At 59.8% G+C, this 18,730-nt stretch overlaps 1 protein-coding gene across 13 annotated transcripts in view; it reads left to right on the top strand.

The window, feature by feature from the left end:
- SMARCA4 (SWI/SNF related, matrix associated, actin dependent regulator of chromatin, subfamily a, member 4) overlaps nucleotides 1-18,730 on the top strand; it is an 85,825-nt gene that overhangs the window by 49,748 nt on the left and 17,347 nt on the right. For 7 of the 13 annotated variants that reach the window (XM_070274081.1, XM_070274084.1, XM_014741734.2 and 4 more), the window contains 11 exons: nucleotides 1,413-1,655; nucleotides 3,549-3,662; nucleotides 4,303-4,410; nucleotides 5,465-5,551; nucleotides 6,313-6,359; nucleotides 7,874-8,040; nucleotides 10,560-10,723; nucleotides 12,782-13,009; nucleotides 13,260-13,358; nucleotides 13,594-13,671; nucleotides 14,337-14,555. In XM_070274081.1, coding sequence (XP_070130182.1) covers nucleotides 1,413-1,655; nucleotides 3,549-3,662; nucleotides 4,303-4,410; nucleotides 5,465-5,551; nucleotides 6,313-6,359; nucleotides 7,874-8,040; nucleotides 10,560-10,723; nucleotides 12,782-13,009; nucleotides 13,260-13,358; nucleotides 13,594-13,671; nucleotides 14,337-14,555 — 1,554 coding nt within the window. The remainder of the gene's footprint in view (nucleotides 1-1,412; nucleotides 1,656-3,548; nucleotides 3,663-4,302; nucleotides 4,411-5,464; nucleotides 5,552-6,312; nucleotides 6,360-7,873; nucleotides 8,041-10,559; nucleotides 10,724-12,781; nucleotides 13,010-13,259; nucleotides 13,359-13,593; nucleotides 13,672-14,336; nucleotides 14,556-18,730) is intronic. The other 6 variants (XM_023645394.2, XM_023645393.2, XM_070274087.1 and 3 more) reach the window with 1 other exon arrangement.

Genomic DNA, 18,730 nt, shown 5'->3' with positions numbered 1-18,730 from the left:
TTCTCAGTGATTCATGCCTGTGTGGCAGAGACGGCCGCTCGGGGCATGTGAATGACCCGGCCCAGGCTTGACCCGAGTGTGCCTCTCTGACAGTTCCCGGGCCGGTTCCAGAGATGGGGCTGTCTTGTGCCGCAAGGGGACCAGCTCCTCTCCGGGCTTCACTCAAAGAGCCTTGTCACCATGGTGCCTGCTGGCCCGTCTGCGCTGCCTGCAGTGTTCCATCCCGCCTCGTCTCTGCCCCTCCCCAGGCCCCAGCCCTCCCTCCCTGGCGGGTGTGTCCCGCCACAGCCCATGTAGTAAGAGCAGTTCAGCACTGGGGGCCGGGCCCTCCGAGGCCCCATGCGCTGTTGCCCGGGGCTGCCGGGTCAGCACGTTCTGGGGGTCTGCGCAGGCCTGGGAGCCTCTCACGGACACACTTGTGCAGGCAGCTCTAGTGAGGCCATCAGTGAATTGCTGAGCATGTGCTGGGACCCGTGTGTAAAGCAGGCATGGTCCCTTTCCCACCAAAAGCTCGTGTCCTGGTGTGGGGAGGGGCGCGGTCTGTGATGTGGGATAGAGGAGATGTGTACACGTTTCCACGCCTCTCAGGGCTTGTCATGATGCTTTTGGGTGCTGGACATGCATCCCCGAGCTGATGGATGGGAAAACCGAGACCAGGGAGCTGGCGTCCCATGTGCAGGCTCTCCCGCTCTGGGCTCACCCTTCTGACTTGGTCCAAAGCCGGGCCCATCCCGCGCCCAAGGATGGGGCTCCCACAATCCCGTGCTTCTCTGACCATGGCTTTAATGTACATCAGCGCCCTGCGATGGGGCTTCCTCATGGGAGTGGCTGCTGGGCCCCTGCTCCGGGCAGCTCTGCCCTTTCCGTCCGGGGCACCGACGGGCACCGCATCACTTAGGCCTCGCCGCGTCCCTGGGAGGGGGGAGAGGAAGCGCAGGGTGTCTCTGGGGCTCGTCACCCCAATTCAGTGCGGCTTTAACTCTGGGGCTCCCGCCTGCGCACTCACATGCACCGTGTCCAGCTGACACGTAGCCGACGACAGGCCCTGGGCCGCAGCCCCAGGCCGTCTCTGGTCAGCGAGAGGTGTGTTATCTGGCGTGTTTTTCTGTGCAGTATACTAGTACATATAATTTTGGGGGGAAACCAAAGTGCTTTCTGCACCGCACCGTGAACGCCTGACAGCAGCTTCCGGACGCGTCTCCCTGTCTGTGTGTCTGTCCTCATCCTGTGCTATATAGAGGCCACGTGATGTGACTGTCCCTCAGTCAGCCAGTCCCTTGTCAGGGGACGTGGTCACACCCATGTTTTCCATCTCCATGCGCTCTGCCGCCTGCTGCCCTCCCCCCATGGCTGTGTGCGTCCCGCTCGGCGGGGGCCGGCCGCCACCCCTGACCCTGCTCTCGGGCCCGCAGATCCGCTGGAAGTACATGATCGTGGATGAGGGCCACCGCATGAAGAACCACCACTGCAAGCTGACGCAGGTCCTCAACACGCACTACGTGGCCCCGCGCCGCCTGCTGCTGACGGGCACGCCGCTGCAGAACAAGCTGCCCGAGCTCTGGGCGCTCCTCAACTTCCTGCTGCCCACCATCTTCAAGAGCTGCAGCACCTTCGAGCAGTGGTTCAACGCGCCCTTCGCCATGACCGGGGAGAAGGTGGGAGCACGGGGCCGCGTGGGAAGCCGGGGGCGTGGGCTGCCTGCGGAGGAGCCGGGCCTGATGGGCGGCCTGGGTCAGCTGGCATCTCTCGCGGGTGTGCGCTGAGTGCCCACCCCAGTGGGCCAGGCCGGGGCTGGAGGCCATGTCTTCATGGAGCGGGGCTGCCTGGCGCCCGAGGCTGCAGGAGCCACGAGGGCCCCAGAGAAGGGCGGAGATGATGAGTGGGTCCCAGGGGATACTCAGGACTCCCTTGCTCCAGCCCCCAGGCACAGGGAGGCCACCTCCGGGAATGTGACCCCGAGGCAGCTGTGGGGCCAGCAAGGAGCAAGGGTGTGAAGATGCAGCTGGCAGTCCTTTCTGGGGGTTCAGATTCCACTCTCACGGCCGCAGGAGGCTCGGAAGTTTCCAGTCAAGAGAACAACATGGCCAGATTCTGTATATTTGGGGTTTGTTTGTTTGTTAAAATTTTTTAATTATTATTTTTTTTGGCAAGGAAGATTCTCCCTGACCTAACCTTTGTTGCCAGTCTTCCTCTTTTTTCTTTTTGCTTGAGGAAGATTAGCCCTGAGCTAACACCTGTTGCCAATCTTCCTTGTATTTTCTACTTGAGGAAGATTAGCCCTGACCTAATGTCTGCACCAGTCTTCCTCTGCTTTATATGGGGGCTCCTACAGTGTGACTGACAAGTGGTGTAGGTCCACACCCAGAATCCAAATCTGCAAACCCAGGTTGTCGAAGTGGAGCACATGAACTTAACCACTACGCCATGGGGCTGACCCAGTTTCTTCTATTTTTTGTATGTGAGGTGCCTCCACAGCATGGCCTGATGAGGGGTGTAGGTCTGTGCTGGGCATCCAAACTGGCGAACCCAGGCTGCCAAAGCAGAGCACACAGAACTCCAACCCTCAGCCACAGGGCCAGCCCCTGTATATTTTGTTTTCAAAGAGTGCTGTGGTCAGTGTCCCTTGATGTCTGTGTGACGGTGGGTGGCACTGTCAGCAGGCCAGCTGCGTTTTTTGTTGAAAGAGGTTAAGTGGCCTGAGCCCGCCTGGGGCTGCTGATCCATGGGCCCCAGCCAGCGAGTTCCAATTACGAGGTTTTCCTTAGACAGATGCAGGACAGCTGCGGCCACCACACTATGTGACAGGGGGGCCTCTGCCAGCATCCTCCATGAGCCACCCCCTCCTTGGCATGGGTTGAGGCCGAAGCCCTCCTGAAGGGACTGAGGCCTTTCTGAGAGTTTCTTAAGAAAGGAGTCCCACTTTTAGCCTCCCAGGACCGCCATCCTGAGAGCTGGGAGCAAGTGCTGTAGTTTCATTATTTTCAAGTTGAGTGAAAGCTTTGCCAAGAAATTATCAGGGGCCCATGGAAGAAAAATTCAGATGTCCTGTTATTTTTCACTTAGAAACAAATTTTGTTTTAATTTACCTTTTTATCAGAGTAGCAGGCAAGCTGGGAGCACGGTCTTTTTTTCTCTCCATTCCACCAAGGCTGAAATGAGAGAGGTCATGGGGCTCCCAGTGACAGAGTCCTCCATGAGAACCATCTAGTTTATCCCAAATGTCTCATACCCAGGGCCCCCCGTGCTGTCCAGCTGTCGTTGGGACCTTGGCGCGTTTCCAGACACACAAGTCTGTGTTACTTTGGGGGAAGCGACACAGCGTCCTGCTGTGTTGTGTAAGGCCTATGAAACATGGCGTCCTGGGACCTTCAGCTCCACGTCCCAGGAATTCCCTGGAAGGTCCCAGATCCTTGCAGGTCTGGAAGGAACAGGGTGCCCTGCCAGGGCCCGCAGAGCAGAAGGCAGTCTAGAAAGGAACCTCCCCCCCGTGACGTGCCCGCCTCCCAGCCCTGGAGGTGACGCTCGGTTTGTGTGTCTCGGGCCGCCAGGTGGACCTGAACGAGGAGGAAACCATCCTCATCATCCGGCGCCTCCACAAAGTGCTGCGGCCCTTCCTGCTCCGGCGGCTCAAGAAGGAAGTCGAGGCTCAGCTGCCCGAAAAGGTAAGGGGGCAGTTATGAGCGGAAGGAGCCACGATGCTGCGTGCGCGGGGCTTCCCCAGGATGGTCCAGCGGGTGGCTCTCTGCTGGCCCAGGGCCCATGGTGTCTTGGCCCTGGCCTCGGCATTCTGGGGTGATACAGCTTGGGGACGGCCTCCCACCCACCAGGTCTCTAAAGCGGAAGTCGGGCGTGTAGGCTGGAGCACAGAATCCCACCTGCTCTCATCGTGGGCCCGATGCCGTGGCTCGCTTGGGCTGCGCCCCACCGCAGGCTGACTCTGGGTTCTTGCTCAGCGACTCAGCCACCCAGCAGCCCCCAGGGCCCCGTCCCCTGCCCGCTGACTGGGCTGAGGCCGCTGGCCACAGTTGCCCTTGCAGCTGTCCTTGCCCTTGTCTCCTGGCCTTCTGTGGAGAGGCCCCGGGAGGGGCCCGACTGCCCCTCGGGCCCAGGTGCTCTCCATGCTCTCTGCCCTGGTGTAGCACCACAGCCCTGCCGTGGGGGCTCTTGACTGTCGCTCCCTGTGCCCCCTCAGCGCCCAGCCCGGGTCCCAGGGTGCCTGAGAGGCTCGCAGATCAGAGCCCGTGGGGGGTGGGGTTCGGCTCAGGGCCCCCAGCCGCGCTGACCGGTGCTATGTCCCCTCAGGTGGAGTACGTCATCAAGTGTGACATGTCGGCACTGCAGCGTGTGCTCTACCGGCACATGCAGGCCAAGGGCGTGCTGCTGACCGATGGCTCCGAGAAGGACAAGAAGGTCGGTCTAGGCCCTCCCCCCAGGCCATCCGAGGAGGGCGGGTTGGGGGCAGCCGGGTGTGCGGTCGTGAGCACGCTGTCACCATCGGGCCATCTGCCTGCTTGGGGTCCTGGTTGCAGTCGAGGCCCGATCTGGTCGTGACCCCGAGGGCACTGGATAGCCGTGGCGTCGGTCACAGCTGGTGTGAACAGGCTCGGCCTTGCTGTGGGGGCAGAGGCTCCTGGCCCGTTTCCAGGGCCACTTAGTCCCCCAGACCTTCCCAGTCAGCCACTGGCTGGTGTCCTCTGTGCTCATGAAATGCTGGCTTCTCAGTGTGTGTCACTGGGCAGCGTGGAGCCCAGCGCCGACCCCGGCAGTGTTAGAATGTTCTAGTGAGCCCACCTGCCCAGCCAGGAAAGAGCTGCTTCCACAGCCGCGGCCCCCGACCCCCTTCACCTTGTTATCAAGTGAAGTTCGGGGTGCTTACCATGGAGAGGGGTGGGGCAGGGGGGCTGATCTGAGGTCCCAGGCCCCCCTGGCCCAGCTCCCCTCGCCAGGACTGAAACTGTCCCCTCAGGTCCCTCAGGCCTGCGCCCCGAGCCCCAAGCTTGGCCCTGCCTCCCCATTTCCTCTCGATGTTTCGTTCGGGCCCTTTCTCTCCTGAGCTGTTGCCGCAGCTTGATGCCTGGTTTACTTCTGGCCCTTGGTCCCCACCCGTGCCTGTGTCCTCCCTTCCCCTGTCACCAGCCAGCCTCCTAAGTCATCATGGTGCAGCGGCCGCGGTCCCCTAGGTTCCCATTGCCCAGGACGACGCTGGCCTCACCAGGCAGTCGTGGGTCAGCCTCAGCTCTTTGCCAGTCCCGACGGGCCCTCCCCACCCTGCCCCCTCCAGGGTGCAAGGCCGTCTCTGCTCCCCCAGGGCTTGATTCGGGCCTTGCAGCCCCCGCAGGAGCCTGCCCCTCCTCCTGATTTCTCTGCCTCCAACCACACCCCCAGAAGCTTCTGCCGCCTGCGCCTGCCCCCACCCGCCCCTGGGACAAGAGCCCATTGGGAGCCTCTCTTCTGTCCTCCCCAGGGCAAGGGCGGCACCAAGACCCTGATGAACACCATCATGCAGCTGAGGAAGATCTGCAACCACCCCTACATGTTCCAGCACATCGAGGTGAGGCTGTGGGCCCTCGGGGCAGCCGTTCCTGCCCAGCCTGCAGACAGCGCCTCGCCGCGCCCTGGTGGCCTCCACACGGCACCTTTCGTATTTGAGTAGCTGGTGTCTGCACATCTGTCTCTTAGTACTGATTTTCTGTTTGCAAGTACTTAACCATACAGAATGCAAACAGCATAGGGCAATAGGGGACAGAAGTGGAAGCCCACCTCAGATAACCACGGAAGCATCCAGACTGTTTTTGGGGTCGTTTTCCCACCGGGCGGGGTCTTGCTGCCTCTTCGCTGCACGAGCTCTCCCTGCCCGGGGATGTGGGGGCCGTCCTGGATCAGTGTGTCGAAAGCAGCCTCGATTTTCCATAAAGCCCCTGGGTCAGGACCTTTTCGGGCCACACTGCCCTTTGGGGATCTGGATTCTTGCTTCTGAGAGGCATGTGTGTCCGTATTGTTCTGGCATGGCCGTTTGGGGTTGTTGCAAGTCCCCCGATGCCCCTGGGATCCCAGTTCAGGCTCCAAGGACGGGCTCTGGTGCACGCCGTCCTCGTGCTCGTTTTGGTGGTTCAGAGCGTTGTTCTGTGACTCCTTTCCTTCGCTGGAGGAGCACGAGGGAGGGCGTGGCCGAGAAACAGAAAAGCTGCGTTCAGCGCCTGTGTGGCCTCGGAGCCACAGTGGGCAATGGCTGAGCACTGGCGAGAGGGCTCAGGGGCGCAAGGCAAGTGGCCAGTGCTGCCCCGAGCTGACTCATCTCTCCTTCTGTTCCAGGAGTCCTTTTCCGAGCACTTGGGGTTTACCGGCGGCATCGTCCAAGGGTGAGAAGTTTTCCGGCTGGGTGGGGGGGCAGATGGCCCACGTTCTAGTGGTTCTCACTTGTTTTTGGATGGTTTTAGTTACATTTGTGTGATTTCTTTTATTTTTTGGTGAGGAAGATTGGCCCTGAGCTAACATCTGTGCCAATCTTCCTCTGTTTGTATGTGGGACGCCACCACAGCATGGCTCGATGAGCAGTGGGTAGGTCTGTGCCTGGGATCTGAACCCTCAAATCCTGGGCTGCCAAAGCATGCTGGGAGCACGCGAATTTAACTGCTCTGCCACTGCCCGGCCCCCATTTGTGCGATTTCAAAGGAACTATATTGCTGGCAGAAAAATTAGAAAATATGAACAACCCAGAGGAGAATAAAAACCTTCTACCTTTTAGAGTTGACCGCCATTAACCCCGAGAGGCAGACCTGGCTCCCAGCCCCCACTCTGCCACCTCCGGGCTCTGTGACCCTTGACTGCTTTCTTGACTACTCTGAGCCTCAGCCCTGTCTGCTAACAGAGGGACACTCTGTGTGGCCTGCTGCCCACCTGGCCCTAAGCAAGTTTTCCCAGAGTTGCTTACGCAGTGCAGCACAGGCTGTGCTGAGGCCCTGGGCTGAGCGTGCATGCTGCCTCTCACTGTCACCACCTCAGGCGGCCTTGCTAAGAGCACTGTGGCTGTGCCACCGTCATTTCTCTGGGACGTTAAAGCATTCTCCAGAGCAGAGGCACCGTGTGAAGGAACTGAAAGGTCTTTTGCTGTGGTGTTTTTTCTTTTTGGGGGCGGGAGGCGGGAAGACTGGCCCTGAGCTAACATCCATGCCCATCTTCCTCTATTTGTGGAACGCTGCCACGACATGGCTCGACAAGTGGTGCGTAGGTCTGCACCCGTGATCTGAACTGGTGAACCCTGGGCTACCAAAGTGGAGTGTGCAAACTTAACCACTATGCCACCGGGCCAGCCCCTTTTGCTGTCTTTTTCATACCAAATTGCTTAATAGGACCCCACAGACCTGGATTCGAGTTCTGGCCCTGGCATGTCAGCAGCCATGTCCCACTGTCGTCCAGCCTCAGTTTCTACATCTTTCAACTGGGGTGGCTGACCGGAGTGAATGAGAGAAGCCGCGGTGGCCCTCGGCCCTGCGTGCAGTGCATGATGGGCTCTCTCCAGGGGCAGCCTTTGCTCCTGGGAGTTCTGTAATAGGAGGGGACAAGGGGGCAGCCCCCGTCCACGCCGCTTGGCCTGGAGTCATGGAAATCGCGTGTCCTCTCACTCTTAAGTGTCCGAGTGGGACGATGATTAGGGGGCCACACATCTCAAGGGGGTGCCTGTTTATTCCACTTGGGTTGAAACGGCTTTGCTGGAACTGTGGGGTGTAGGTCCGCCCAGGAAGCCCCTTCAGGGCCCCTGGAGCCTGAGGACAGCCACCCGGCCAGCTCAGGGCAGCCTGAGGTGGGGGGGGCTTCGTCCTTGACACAGTCCCGTGGGTGACACTGGGTGCTTTCCCCCACCCTCCCCTGCCAGGCTGGACCTGTACCGAGCCTCGGGGAAGTTTGAGCTGCTCGACAGAATTCTCCCGAAACTCCGTGCCACCAGCCACAAAGTGCTGCTCTTCTGTCAGATGACCTCCCTCATGACGATCATGGAAGATTACTTCGCGTATCGCGGCTTTAAATACCTCAGGCTCGATGGTGAGTGTGCCGGAGAGAGGGCCGTTTGAGGGGCTGCGTTACCCACTGCTACCCAAGCTTCTGGCCCGTGAGCCCTCCGTCACGAGGCAGGACAAGGCTCAGAGCCTCCAGGGCTGGTGCAGGAGTGAGCAGGGCAGCAGGCTCAGTGACAGGCTTGCAGGACTGGGAGGGAGGGCCCTGGGAGTGTGTAGGCTGGATCAGGGCCCACAGCCTGGGAGAGTGACCGAGCTGAATCTGACACAGGTCTCCTCAACACGTGGCTTGTGGTCTTTCCAGTGGGACCAATGGTTAAGGAGTATCCGACAGCCCTGTTTTGATCAGAAATGACAGGAACCCATATCCTGTGGGCATAAAGCAAAACACAGTGATCCTCAGGTTTCAGACACAGCTGGATCCAGGTGTCCAGATGTTGTTGGAGGGGCTTTTCTCCAGCTCTTGGCTCCACTGTCCTCCATTTTGGCTTCATTGTCAGGCATCCTCTCCAGGCTTCTTTTCCCCCGCTCAGTGTCCCCAACAGAGAGGCAACCCACCTTTGCCACCAGAGCTCGGGGGGGGCTAGCTCCCGTTAGGCTGCTGTGAGCCACGTGCCTATCTCTCCACTGCCGGGGGTGCTGTGGAGCTGTCAGTGGTCAGGCTTATCAGTGCCGGGACCGTGAGCACTGGGAGTAACAGGAAAGAGGGCGGGAAGCAGCTGCTGTGGGGGTGACGGTTCCCCTGGGGACAGCACCGGCTGCTACCCTGTGCTTTCCCAGAAAGTCCTGTGTTTCTGCCTTCCCCAGTGCGTGAGAGCTCTGGGGAGGAGGGGCTGAGTGAGACGCTGGCAGCAGGCAGCACACGTGGTCCCACACGTGTCACCGGGCCAGGAAGGCCTGGAGGGTGTCCCCTCCCTCCCTCTCAGACAGCTGGGGAGAACGGTGAGCGTGGGAGCCGCTGAGGTAGACACGGGTCAACAGCTTCCTTTCCCCCTGATTTCTCAGCCTTCTCTAGGCTCGCAGCCAGGTGTGGCTCTATGGCCAGGTGCCCCGAGCCCCTGGGCCCCATTCTGTGTCTCGCTGGCTGTCCTGGGGAGCTGCGGTTTCCTGGCCCTTGGGCCTGTGGCTGCTGGGCTGACTCTCTCTGGGTGCTGCCCTCCCAACCCCGGCCAGCCCCCACCCTCCTGGCTGCCTTGTGCCCATTCTGGGGTTCCGTCCGGGGCGCGCCATCCAAACACAGGCCTGCTCGGGGGTCCTCCTGCGCCCCCGCCTCCTTCAGGTACTTCCTGCAGCTTGGGTGCTGAGAACCACAGCCCTGCCAAGGCCGGCATGGCCGGGCCTCTCCGGCTGCCTCGCCCGTCCTTCGGGGCTCGGCCCTTAGGAGTGCCAGTCCCTGTCCGTGTCACCGCCCAGCCCCCAGAGGAGAGGCCTCAAGGGGAGAACGTTCCCTTCTCCCCCAGCGCCTGTCCGCTGGCCGTCTTTCCGCTTCTCTTTATGACGAGGGTTTTCTCCTTAAGGAGGGGGGCTCTGGTGGCCACCGGTGCGTCCCTGGTGCCTCTGACGGTCGCTGCCATGTGGGTAGAAGGTGCGATAGAGAGCGACGCAGGGTGGGGGCTCCGTGACAGTGTAGTAGACCAAGTGGCAGAGGGATAAGAGTGAGGGCGCAGCCCGGGCGTCTCGGGAGGCGGGCCCCTCCACCTGGCCTCGCCCTGCCCCTCTAGGTCTCGGCCCCTCCTCAGGGCTGGGGCAGCTGCGGGCGCATCTGGAGCCTGGGGTCCGGTGGGCATCAGACCTCTGCACGGTGCATCAGGTGTGTAGGCGAGTGGCGTTTCATCACCAAAAATGATGCCCGATTCTGCCAGAGGTCCCTTTGCTCTGAACTGATGGCAGCCCGAGAAACTTAGTTGTCCCTGTGATGCTCACGATGCTGAGGACTGTGTCCTAGGCTGTCACATGTGAGTCCCCACGACTCAATGCAGGGGAGCTGGTCCTGCCCAGAGGGACACGAGTCCAGATCCCAGACACCAGGGTGTCTGCCTAGGGCAGTTTTCTCAGTGAACCCAGAGGGCCCGTCACGGGAGGCTCGAGGGCAGGCGCTCGGCCGCTGGCTGGGTTCTTGTTCCATGTATTTGCGGGGTGTGGGGACCGATGTCTCCCGGGGAGCAGCCGGGCAGGGGTGGTGACAGCACCACTGATGGGCCGGCCCTGTTGGCTGGGCGTCGGCTGGGCTCAGGCGCTGTGCTCCAGTGCCCGCCTTGCTTAGTCCCACTGTGGCCCTGTTGTACATGGGGACATGCAGCTGGCCAGTTGGGGCTCAGTGTCATCTCCTGGTAGGGGGAGTGGCCGTCAGTTGTGTCACTGTTGTTAATCCAAGTTGCTCACTCATGGAAGCTCATGGCTGCGTGTTGAGCGAGTGTGGCCGTGGCTCAGGTGGCCCCTGTGGGACCCATGTGAGCACTGTCCTTGCTCTCCGAAGCTGTCTGCTTGCCACCCCAACCCCCCAGCCCGTCCTGGTCGCCCTGCTGAACCTGTCCCCCGCACTGGCAGGCACCACGAAGGCGGAGGACCGGGGCATGCTGCTGAAGACCTTCAATGAGCCGGGCTCCGAGTACTTCATCTTCCTGCTCAGCACGCGCGCCGGCGGGCTCGGCCTCAACCTCCAGTCGGCCGACACTGTGATCATCTTCGACAGCGACTGGAACCCCCACCAGGTAGGAGCGGGCCGGGGTCTGTAGCCTCGGGCCATGCCACGTTGTCATGCCCGCGGCTCCCTGGAGCCTGTGGTGGCAGCACCCCCAGCCCCCGAGCCTCGGAGAGAAGCCCAGAGAGGGTTCCCTTCCTCTGGCTCTCAAAACGAAATAATTTTTGTTTTGATTATGAAAAAAATACATTCCGTTGTTATGTGAAAAAAAAAAGGCCTGGATAGCGTAAAAGCGTAAAGAAAGCGGACAAGACCCGGTCCTATTGGTTGAGGGCGTGGTCGCTGCTTGCGTGACCGGGTCCTTGTGGGCTGTGTTCTGTGCCAGCTCGCTCCCACGGGCGCTTCTGAAACAACATTCAGAGCATACTTCGTGCACTGATTCTCTTGTTTTTTATCCATATGCCCTCCACGGGGCTCCGTGCCAGGAGGCACAGAATACGGTGTTTTATAGATACAGCAGTTTTTAAGTACGTTTTTAACCGTCCGTGCATTCTATCATAAAAGTAATACATTCTTGTTCTTTAAGAAATGCGAATACTAACAGTTCGGAGTAGCGCGAGCTGGAGTCCCTTTTCCCTCCCACCAGTCCTGCTCTGCTCTGAGCTACCCCACCTCTGCCTGTGTGCACACGCGTGTCCTGCCTTTGCCACGACGATGGCATGTTCTGGCACGCGTCGTTTCCCTTTAGCAGCCGAAGTGTTTCGCCTCTCCGTGTGAGCACACTGGGCCCCACCAGCCATTTCGGCAGCTGCCAGCTGTCCTGGCACGTTATGGCCCCCAGACTTCTTCCGTAGCCCCCTTGGTGGGCGTCTGGGTTTCTGTTTCTTGGGATGACCACTAGCCCCTCGGAGAGCTCCCAGCCACGTCACCCCTGAGCGGTGGGATGCTCAGCCCACAGCGTGCGCCCTTCATACTCTGGTTGCTTCTACTGAAGTGACCTCCAGCGGGCTGCCTGAGGTTTCTCTGCCATCCACAGGGTGCGAGCGTGCCCTTCCACGTGGCCTGGCAGCTCTGATGAGCAGCATGTAAACTATAGCCCATCTGATGCATGCCCCGGGTGGTTGCTAGTGTCCCTTCCTCCCGTCAACATGGGGAGTGGGTCCCGTCTGGACCATGTGATGGCCAGTTTCCTGAGCGGTGGTCAGGCATGCCTCCCCCATTAGAAGGCAGACCTCAGGCGGAGGCCCCCAGGACCCCTGGCCTCCACCACACTAGGAGGCTTCAGGCCACTAAGCTCACTTCAGGGCCGGGGCACCTTATCAGGCGCTGGCCCCCCCACGAAGTCCCCTGGCCAAGCCTGGGCCCAGCCTGGACACAAGGCACTCCTGTACCCCCCACCAGGTGTGGCCTGTGCCGCCCCCACTGGGGGCCAATTTCAAGTTCAGCCCCACACACCTGCTGGGCCCTGACAAAGGATGTCGCGGGAGCCCTCCTGGCTCTGTGCTGGGCAATGATGCAGGTGGTGGCACACGGCTCCCACTGTCAGAGCTTATTCCACGCCAGGCCCTGGGCCGAGCACCCAGCGCCCATCCGCTTCTCTCATGCACACCGTGGCCACGAGGGGGCCCAGAGCGAATCCTGAGGCTCAGAGAGGTTCGGCCCAGGCCTGGGTTGCACAGTGAGGAAGTAGCGAGCATGGCGAACCAGGAGTTGCCATGCTGCTGTAGCTTTGGTCCCATCCTGTAAAGGCTGCCCTCCCTGGGGTACGGCGGCGCTGAGCACAGGGCCCTCCTGGGCGGGCGAGGGGCCCCTGCAGTCGTGATAGGAACTGCCTGGCAGTGCGCTCCCCTGGGCTGCGCTCCAAACCTGCGCTTTGTCCCGAGTCTCTGTTGACTCCCATTGAGACAGCTGGGCTGGAGGGCCTCAGGGCAGATGGTCCCCGCGCAGCCTCCAGGCCATGGCCCCGAGCGTCCAGCCCGTGCAGCTGCTGGTGGGGCAGGTGGAGTGGCCAGGCCCGAGGCAGGCGCCCAAGAAGCGGAAGGTCCCCGCCTCCTGATGGCCTCGCGAGGTCGAGTTCCCCTTAAAGACCCAAAGAGCCGCTCGGGACTGACAGGCGTCTCTCCCCCAGGACCTGCAGGCGCAGGACCGCGCCCACCGCATCGGGCAGCAGAACGAGGTGCGTGTGCTACGGCTCTGCACCGTCAACAGCGTGGAGGAGAAGATCCTGGCCGCCGCCAAGTACAAGCTCAACGTCGACCAGAAGGTGATCCAGGCCGGCATGTTCGACCAGAAGTCCTCCAGCCACGAGCGGCGCGCCTTCCTGCAGGCCATTCTCGAGCACGAGGAGCAGGACGAGGTGAGGGCAGCGCCGGCCCCGACCCCTCCCCGGCGTGAGTGGTGGACGCATGAGCGGCTTTCATTTTTGTTTTTTTGCCTTTTTTGCACTCTTATTTTTTTTGCATCCCTTTGGAGTAAAGGGAGTGTGGGCTGAAAGGAAAGAGGATGAGTACTTGCTTTTTCTTTGAAGTGGTTTTTTTTTTCTAAACTGCTGGTGAAAGACGCCGGATTGACAGCCCTGGAGACTGAAGTCCTCTATTTATCCACAGAGCAGACAGTGCAGCGCGGGCAGCGGCAGTGCCAGCCTCGCCCACACTGCCCCTCCGCCGGCGGGCGTCAACCCCGACCTGGAGGAGCCACCTCTAAAGGTGAGAGGGTCGTTCAGTCTCCACGCCCATTCAATCCTCGGCTTCTCGGCTGAGACGGCCAGCAGGGCCCGACCCCACGGAGCGTGCGTGTGCGTGTGCGTGTGTGCCTCTCGCTGCCGCGTGGCTCCCGTCCACCGCAGCCGCCCTGGACCGCCAGCTCATCTCCCACGGAGCGCCGCCGCTCGCCTCCGAGCCCGGCCCGCCGCCCTCGCACTAACCCTGTGCCGTCTTCTAGGAAGAAGATGAGGTGCCGGACGACGAGACGGTGAACCAGATGATCGCCCGGCACGAGGAGGAGTTCGACCTCTTCATGGTGAGCGCCCCGCCCTGGCAACAGCCGAGCGGTCTCCTAGCCACGCGAGTGTCCGTGGCGGGTCCCGGAACCTGGGGCAGCCCTCGGGGTGGCCCCACCAGCCCTCCTCATGCCCCGTCTTCCTTCCCTGGCCGCCACCTCCTGGCGTGTCGTAGAGATGGCGGGACACGCACACACACACACACACTCTTACACACGTGTGCTCATGTGCAGCATGCACACATCCCCTGACCCGTTTGTGGCCCTCAGTCCCACCGACTGCCTGTCCTCCCGGGTCCGATGGCTGATGGGGAGTTAACACTGGCCGAGTCCAAGGGGCAAATCAGGGCTTCGGTCATAGAGATCCTTTTCCCTGCGGGGCAAGCCACTGGCGGCATGGGGTCAGAGAGGGGCTCTCTGCCCTGGCAGGCCTCGCGCCCGCATCCCATTTCGGCTCCTCTTCTGTGACCTTCCCCTCCTTTCCCATTTTCCCCTAGCCGGGGTCTGCTGTCGAAGCCGGGCCGGCACGGCCAGCACAGACCCCAGGGCTGCTATTTGACTGCCCAGTGCTGTTTGCACGTCGGTCCCCGCGGCAGGGACGCAGCCCCTTGTCCACGTGCCCCTCATGTGCCCGCTGGCTGTGCTGTGCTGACGCCTCTCTCCCTCTGTCCCCTCCCGCGCCCCAGCGCATGGACCTGGACCGCAGGCGTGAGGAGGCGCGCAACCCCAAGCGGAAGCCGCGCCTGATGGAGGAGGACGAGCTGCCCTCGTGGATCATCAAGGACGACGCCGAGGTGGAGCGGCTGACCTGCGAGGAGGAGGAGGAGAAGATGTTTGGCCGCGGCTCCCGCCACCGCAAGGAGGTGGACTACAGCGACTCGCTGACCGAGAAGCAGTGGCTCAAGGTACATGCCGGCGAGGGCCGTGGCGGGGCTGCGTGACCGGGCCTCTGCCCGCCGCTTCTCTTGGTCGTTCTCACGAACAGCAGCGAGGCTTCTAACATAGGGACGGGTGCCTACGGACCATGCTCGGTGTCACCTCTGAGTCCGTGAGAGGGAAGGCACAGTGATCAGTTGGTGACCGCCAGGTCACCCTGCCAGGGGTGCGACAGCCGGCAGCTGCCCCGTGAGCTGGACACCCACCCGGCTGTGGAGGGAGAGGGAGCCCCCCAAGGTCGGGGCTGTGGCTACTCTGGGGGCCGCAAGCGCGTCCCCAGCAGCTAGTAGCCGGCCTCACAGCGGCACACAGCTGACACAGGGCTGCAGATGCCCGCTAGGCCCTCCCGCCTCATCCCTGCTCCCCTGCCCCTGCGGGGCGCCTGGCACCAGGGTCAGCATGGGGTCACGTGACGAATCAGACCCTCCCCTGCTCAGGGCTCCGAGCGCCCAGGTGATAAGTAAGAACCAAGCCCTGGGTGGTCCCTGAAGCCACACTTCCCAGAAAGCAGCTCTGCCCTGCTGAGTTCCACACCCAGATGAGCGGTGGTGCTTGCCTGGGCCCCCTCTGGACCAAGTGCGGCCCCAGTGCCGCCTCAGTCTGCGTGGCCCGGTGGCCCCAGCCCCCTGCTGGCAGCTCCGAAGCCCCCGACTCGCGCGCCTGCTGAGCTGTGCATGAAGGGAGGCCATTGCAATGTGCCAGGGGCCCCGCGAACCACGGGGTGGGCGGGCGGGGTGTCCCGTTCCCCAGCCATCAGCCCGGGGCGCCAGGGCCAGGAAGAACACCCCTGTTCTTCCCAAGGAACCTGGGCCCCACCGCCACTCCAGCTCCCGGGGTGTCACCAACCCTACGTTTTAGAGACAGCAGGTGCCTTTTCAAAAGTAGCTAACAATGTAGTAATTTTTGTGCACACTTCTGTTTTTTGGGGATGTAATTTATATACCCCAGAAGTCCCCCATTTGAGGTGTACAGGTCACTGGTTTTCGCATTTTCACAGACTTGTGCTGCCGTCACCCCAGATCAGCGTTAGGACGTCCTGACACCCCACACAGGAGCCCTGTCCCCTTCAGCTCCCTTCCCAGCCTCTTCCCTCGGCCTCTAGTGGGCCCTTTTCTGTCTCGAGAGTCTTGCCAATTCTGGACATTTTGTATGAATGAAGTCACACGTCATGTGATCCTTTGGTGTCTGGCTTCCTTCACTTTCCAGAATGTTTTAGAGGTTAATCGTAGCATGTATCAAAACTTCGTTCCTTTTGCTGGCTCAATAATAGTCCCTTGTGTGGCCAGACCATGTTCTGTTTACCAGTCATTAGGTGATGGACGTTGGGTTGTTCCACTTCGGGACCATTGTGAATAGTGCTGCTGTGAACATCCGTGTGTGGGTTTTTGTGAGGACATCCTTTTTGATTTCTCTTGGGTATATACCTAGAAGCAGATCCAGTGGTCATTGTCATTTAACCTTTTGAGGGACTAACAGACTTCCAGAGTGGCTGCACCATTTTATATGCCCACCAGCAGCATAGGAGGGTTTTCCACATTCCTTGCGAGTACTTTCTATCTGTCTTTTTACTTTTTCTTGCTGAGGAAGATTGGCCCTGAACTAACATCTGTGCCAGTCTTCCTCTATTTTGTATGTGGGACGTCACCACAGCATGGCTGACAAGTGGTGTAGGTCCACACCTGGGATCTGAACCGCAAACCTGGGCTGCTGAGACAGAGCGCACCAAACTTTTAACCCCTACGCCACGGGGCCAGCCCCTTACTTCTCTTTTTAGTTGTGGCCATTCTAGCTGCATCAAGTGGTCCGTCATTGTGGTTCTGAATTGCACTCCCCCAGTGGCTGGTGGTGTTGAGCATCTTTTCACATGCTTTTTGGCCACAAGTCTCTTACCAGAGGTCTGATTTGCAAATATTTTCTCCCATCCTGTTGTCTTTTCACTTTCTCGATATTGTCCTTTTAAGCACAGAAGTGATTAATTCTGATGAAGTCCAGTTTATCTGTTTTTCTCTATTTGTTTCTGCTTTGGTCTCATGTCTGAGAATCCATTGCCAAGTCCGAGGTCATGAAGATTCACCCCTGTGTTCTATTTCAAGCGTTTAGAGTTTCAGCTCTTACATTTAGGTCCGTGATCCTTTTGCAGTGAATTTTTGTGGATGGTGTAGGGTCGGGTCCAACTTCATTCCTTCACATGTGGATGTCCAGTTGTCCCAGCGCCATTTGTTGAAAAGACTCTCCTTTCCCCATTGAGCACATGCCTTTTTGTATGTCATACTCAACGGAATTTACATTAGTTGAAAAATATGTGTGGGGCTGGCCCAGTAGTGTAATGGTTGAGTTCACGCACTCCACTTTGGTGGACCTACACACTGCTCATCAGCCATGCTGTGGCGGCGACCCACATCCAAATAGAGGAAGATGGGCACTGATGTTAGCTCAGGGCCAATCTTCCTCAGCAAAAAGGAAATGCATTTGGCCCAGACAGGCTATCTTAGCGGTGGATGTGTAACTGGCAGCCACCCTGATGTCGTATGTACCAAAACCCGTCAGAATGTTCCAGGCTCCTGTCCTGCTGCCTGACCTGCATGTCTGGGCCACAGATCCAGGGACACTGGTGTGGATTCCTGGGCCTGCTCTAATAGTTACCACAAACTGGGGCCTTAGAACAGCAGTAATTAGTTCTCTCCTGGCTCTAGAGGCTCAGAGTCCACAGTCAGGGTGGCAGCTGGGCTGTGCTCCCTGCGAGGGCTCGAAGGGAGGACCCTTCCATGCCTCTTCCAGCTTGTGGTGGCCCCAGCTCCTTCACTCGTGCAGCATCGCTCCAGTCTCTGCCTCCGTCTTCAGCAGCCTCGCCCCCCGTCTCTGTGGCCTTTTCTGCCTCTCCTAAGGGCACTCTCATTGGATTTGGGGCCCACCCTAATACGGGGTGGTCTAATCTCAATCCTTAAGTCATGACATCCGCAAAGACTCAGTTTCCCAGTAGGATCACATCCTGAGGTTCCAAGTGGATGTGAGTTTGGGGGACACTCTTCGACCCCCTGTGCCCCCTGGGCTCACAGTGCATGCCCTCCCACATGTCGATTCTTTCCGTCCCTCCTGCCTGCCGTGTGACCTCCATGCTGTTCCTTTGACCCGGCTGCCGTTCCCTCCCACTGCCTTCCAGATCTCAGCTTAAGTGCCCCCTCCTCCGGGAAGCTCTCCCCGATCCCTGACCAGGACACACTGGCTCCACCATCAGAGCCTCCCTCCTGGCGCTTGACCCACTTGTCACCATATTTGTGGCGTGTCCGTGTGATCGCTGCCCATCTGGTTCCGCTCAGCCCTGTGTCCTCGGTGCCCAGCCCTGTGCCCGGCTGATAGTCACAGCCACTGAATGCGAGGCACATCCTTCAGGACTGGGCCCTGCCTTCTTCCTGATTCCACGCTCCCAGGGAGACCTGGCTGCCCGTCCCTTTGTTTCCAGGGATAAAACGTGCAAGTTAGTTATCATTGAGAATTAGTCAATTAAGATTATTTTAAAGTTAATATTGTTCCCATTCCTGTCTTTTGAGTCAGCAGTTTCACTTCCTGGAATCTCTCTGCAGGAAAGACTGCTGTTGGTTGTGGCTTTATTTAGCATGGTCCCCACCCCCCAAAAAACAATGGAACCCACCCAAATGCTCAGGAACAGGGAAAGGTTCCATTAAGGCCTGTTATGCGATGAAATAAACAGACCTTACAAATTCTGTTGCAGAAGAACGACAGGAAACATCCCCAGGCTATAGTAAGCAAAAACATGAGTCACGATGGGTGCGTGGGTCTGATTGCCCTGTGCACGTGGCATGGGGGGAGGGGAGAGCCCCGGAGGTGGATGGCGGTGATGGCTGCACACAGTGTCCATGGACCTGATGCCACCAAACTGCACACTTAACAGTGGCCACTTTTCTGTTACGTGTTTTGCCGCAGTTTTAAAAAGATGCGGCGGGTCTAGGGTGGGAGTGCTGCCAGTGTCACTGCCAGGTGGAGGGCTGGCGGGATTCACTCTTCGGGCTCCGCACATGAGGATGTGACTCCTTGATTTGTGAAGTGCACCCATTTATGTGTTAGGACTGACTTGGGGGGGGAGCGGCGTGTGCTGGGGGCGCAGAGCTGGCCTCTCATGCCCTCT

Source organism: Equus caballus, chromosome 7, assembly GCF_041296265.1.
Source record: "Equus caballus isolate H_3958 breed thoroughbred chromosome 7, TB-T2T, whole genome shotgun sequence".
NCBI lineage: Eukaryota > Metazoa > Chordata > Mammalia > Perissodactyla > Equidae > Equus > Equus caballus.
This window is presented reverse-complemented; position numbering and strand designations above follow the sequence as displayed.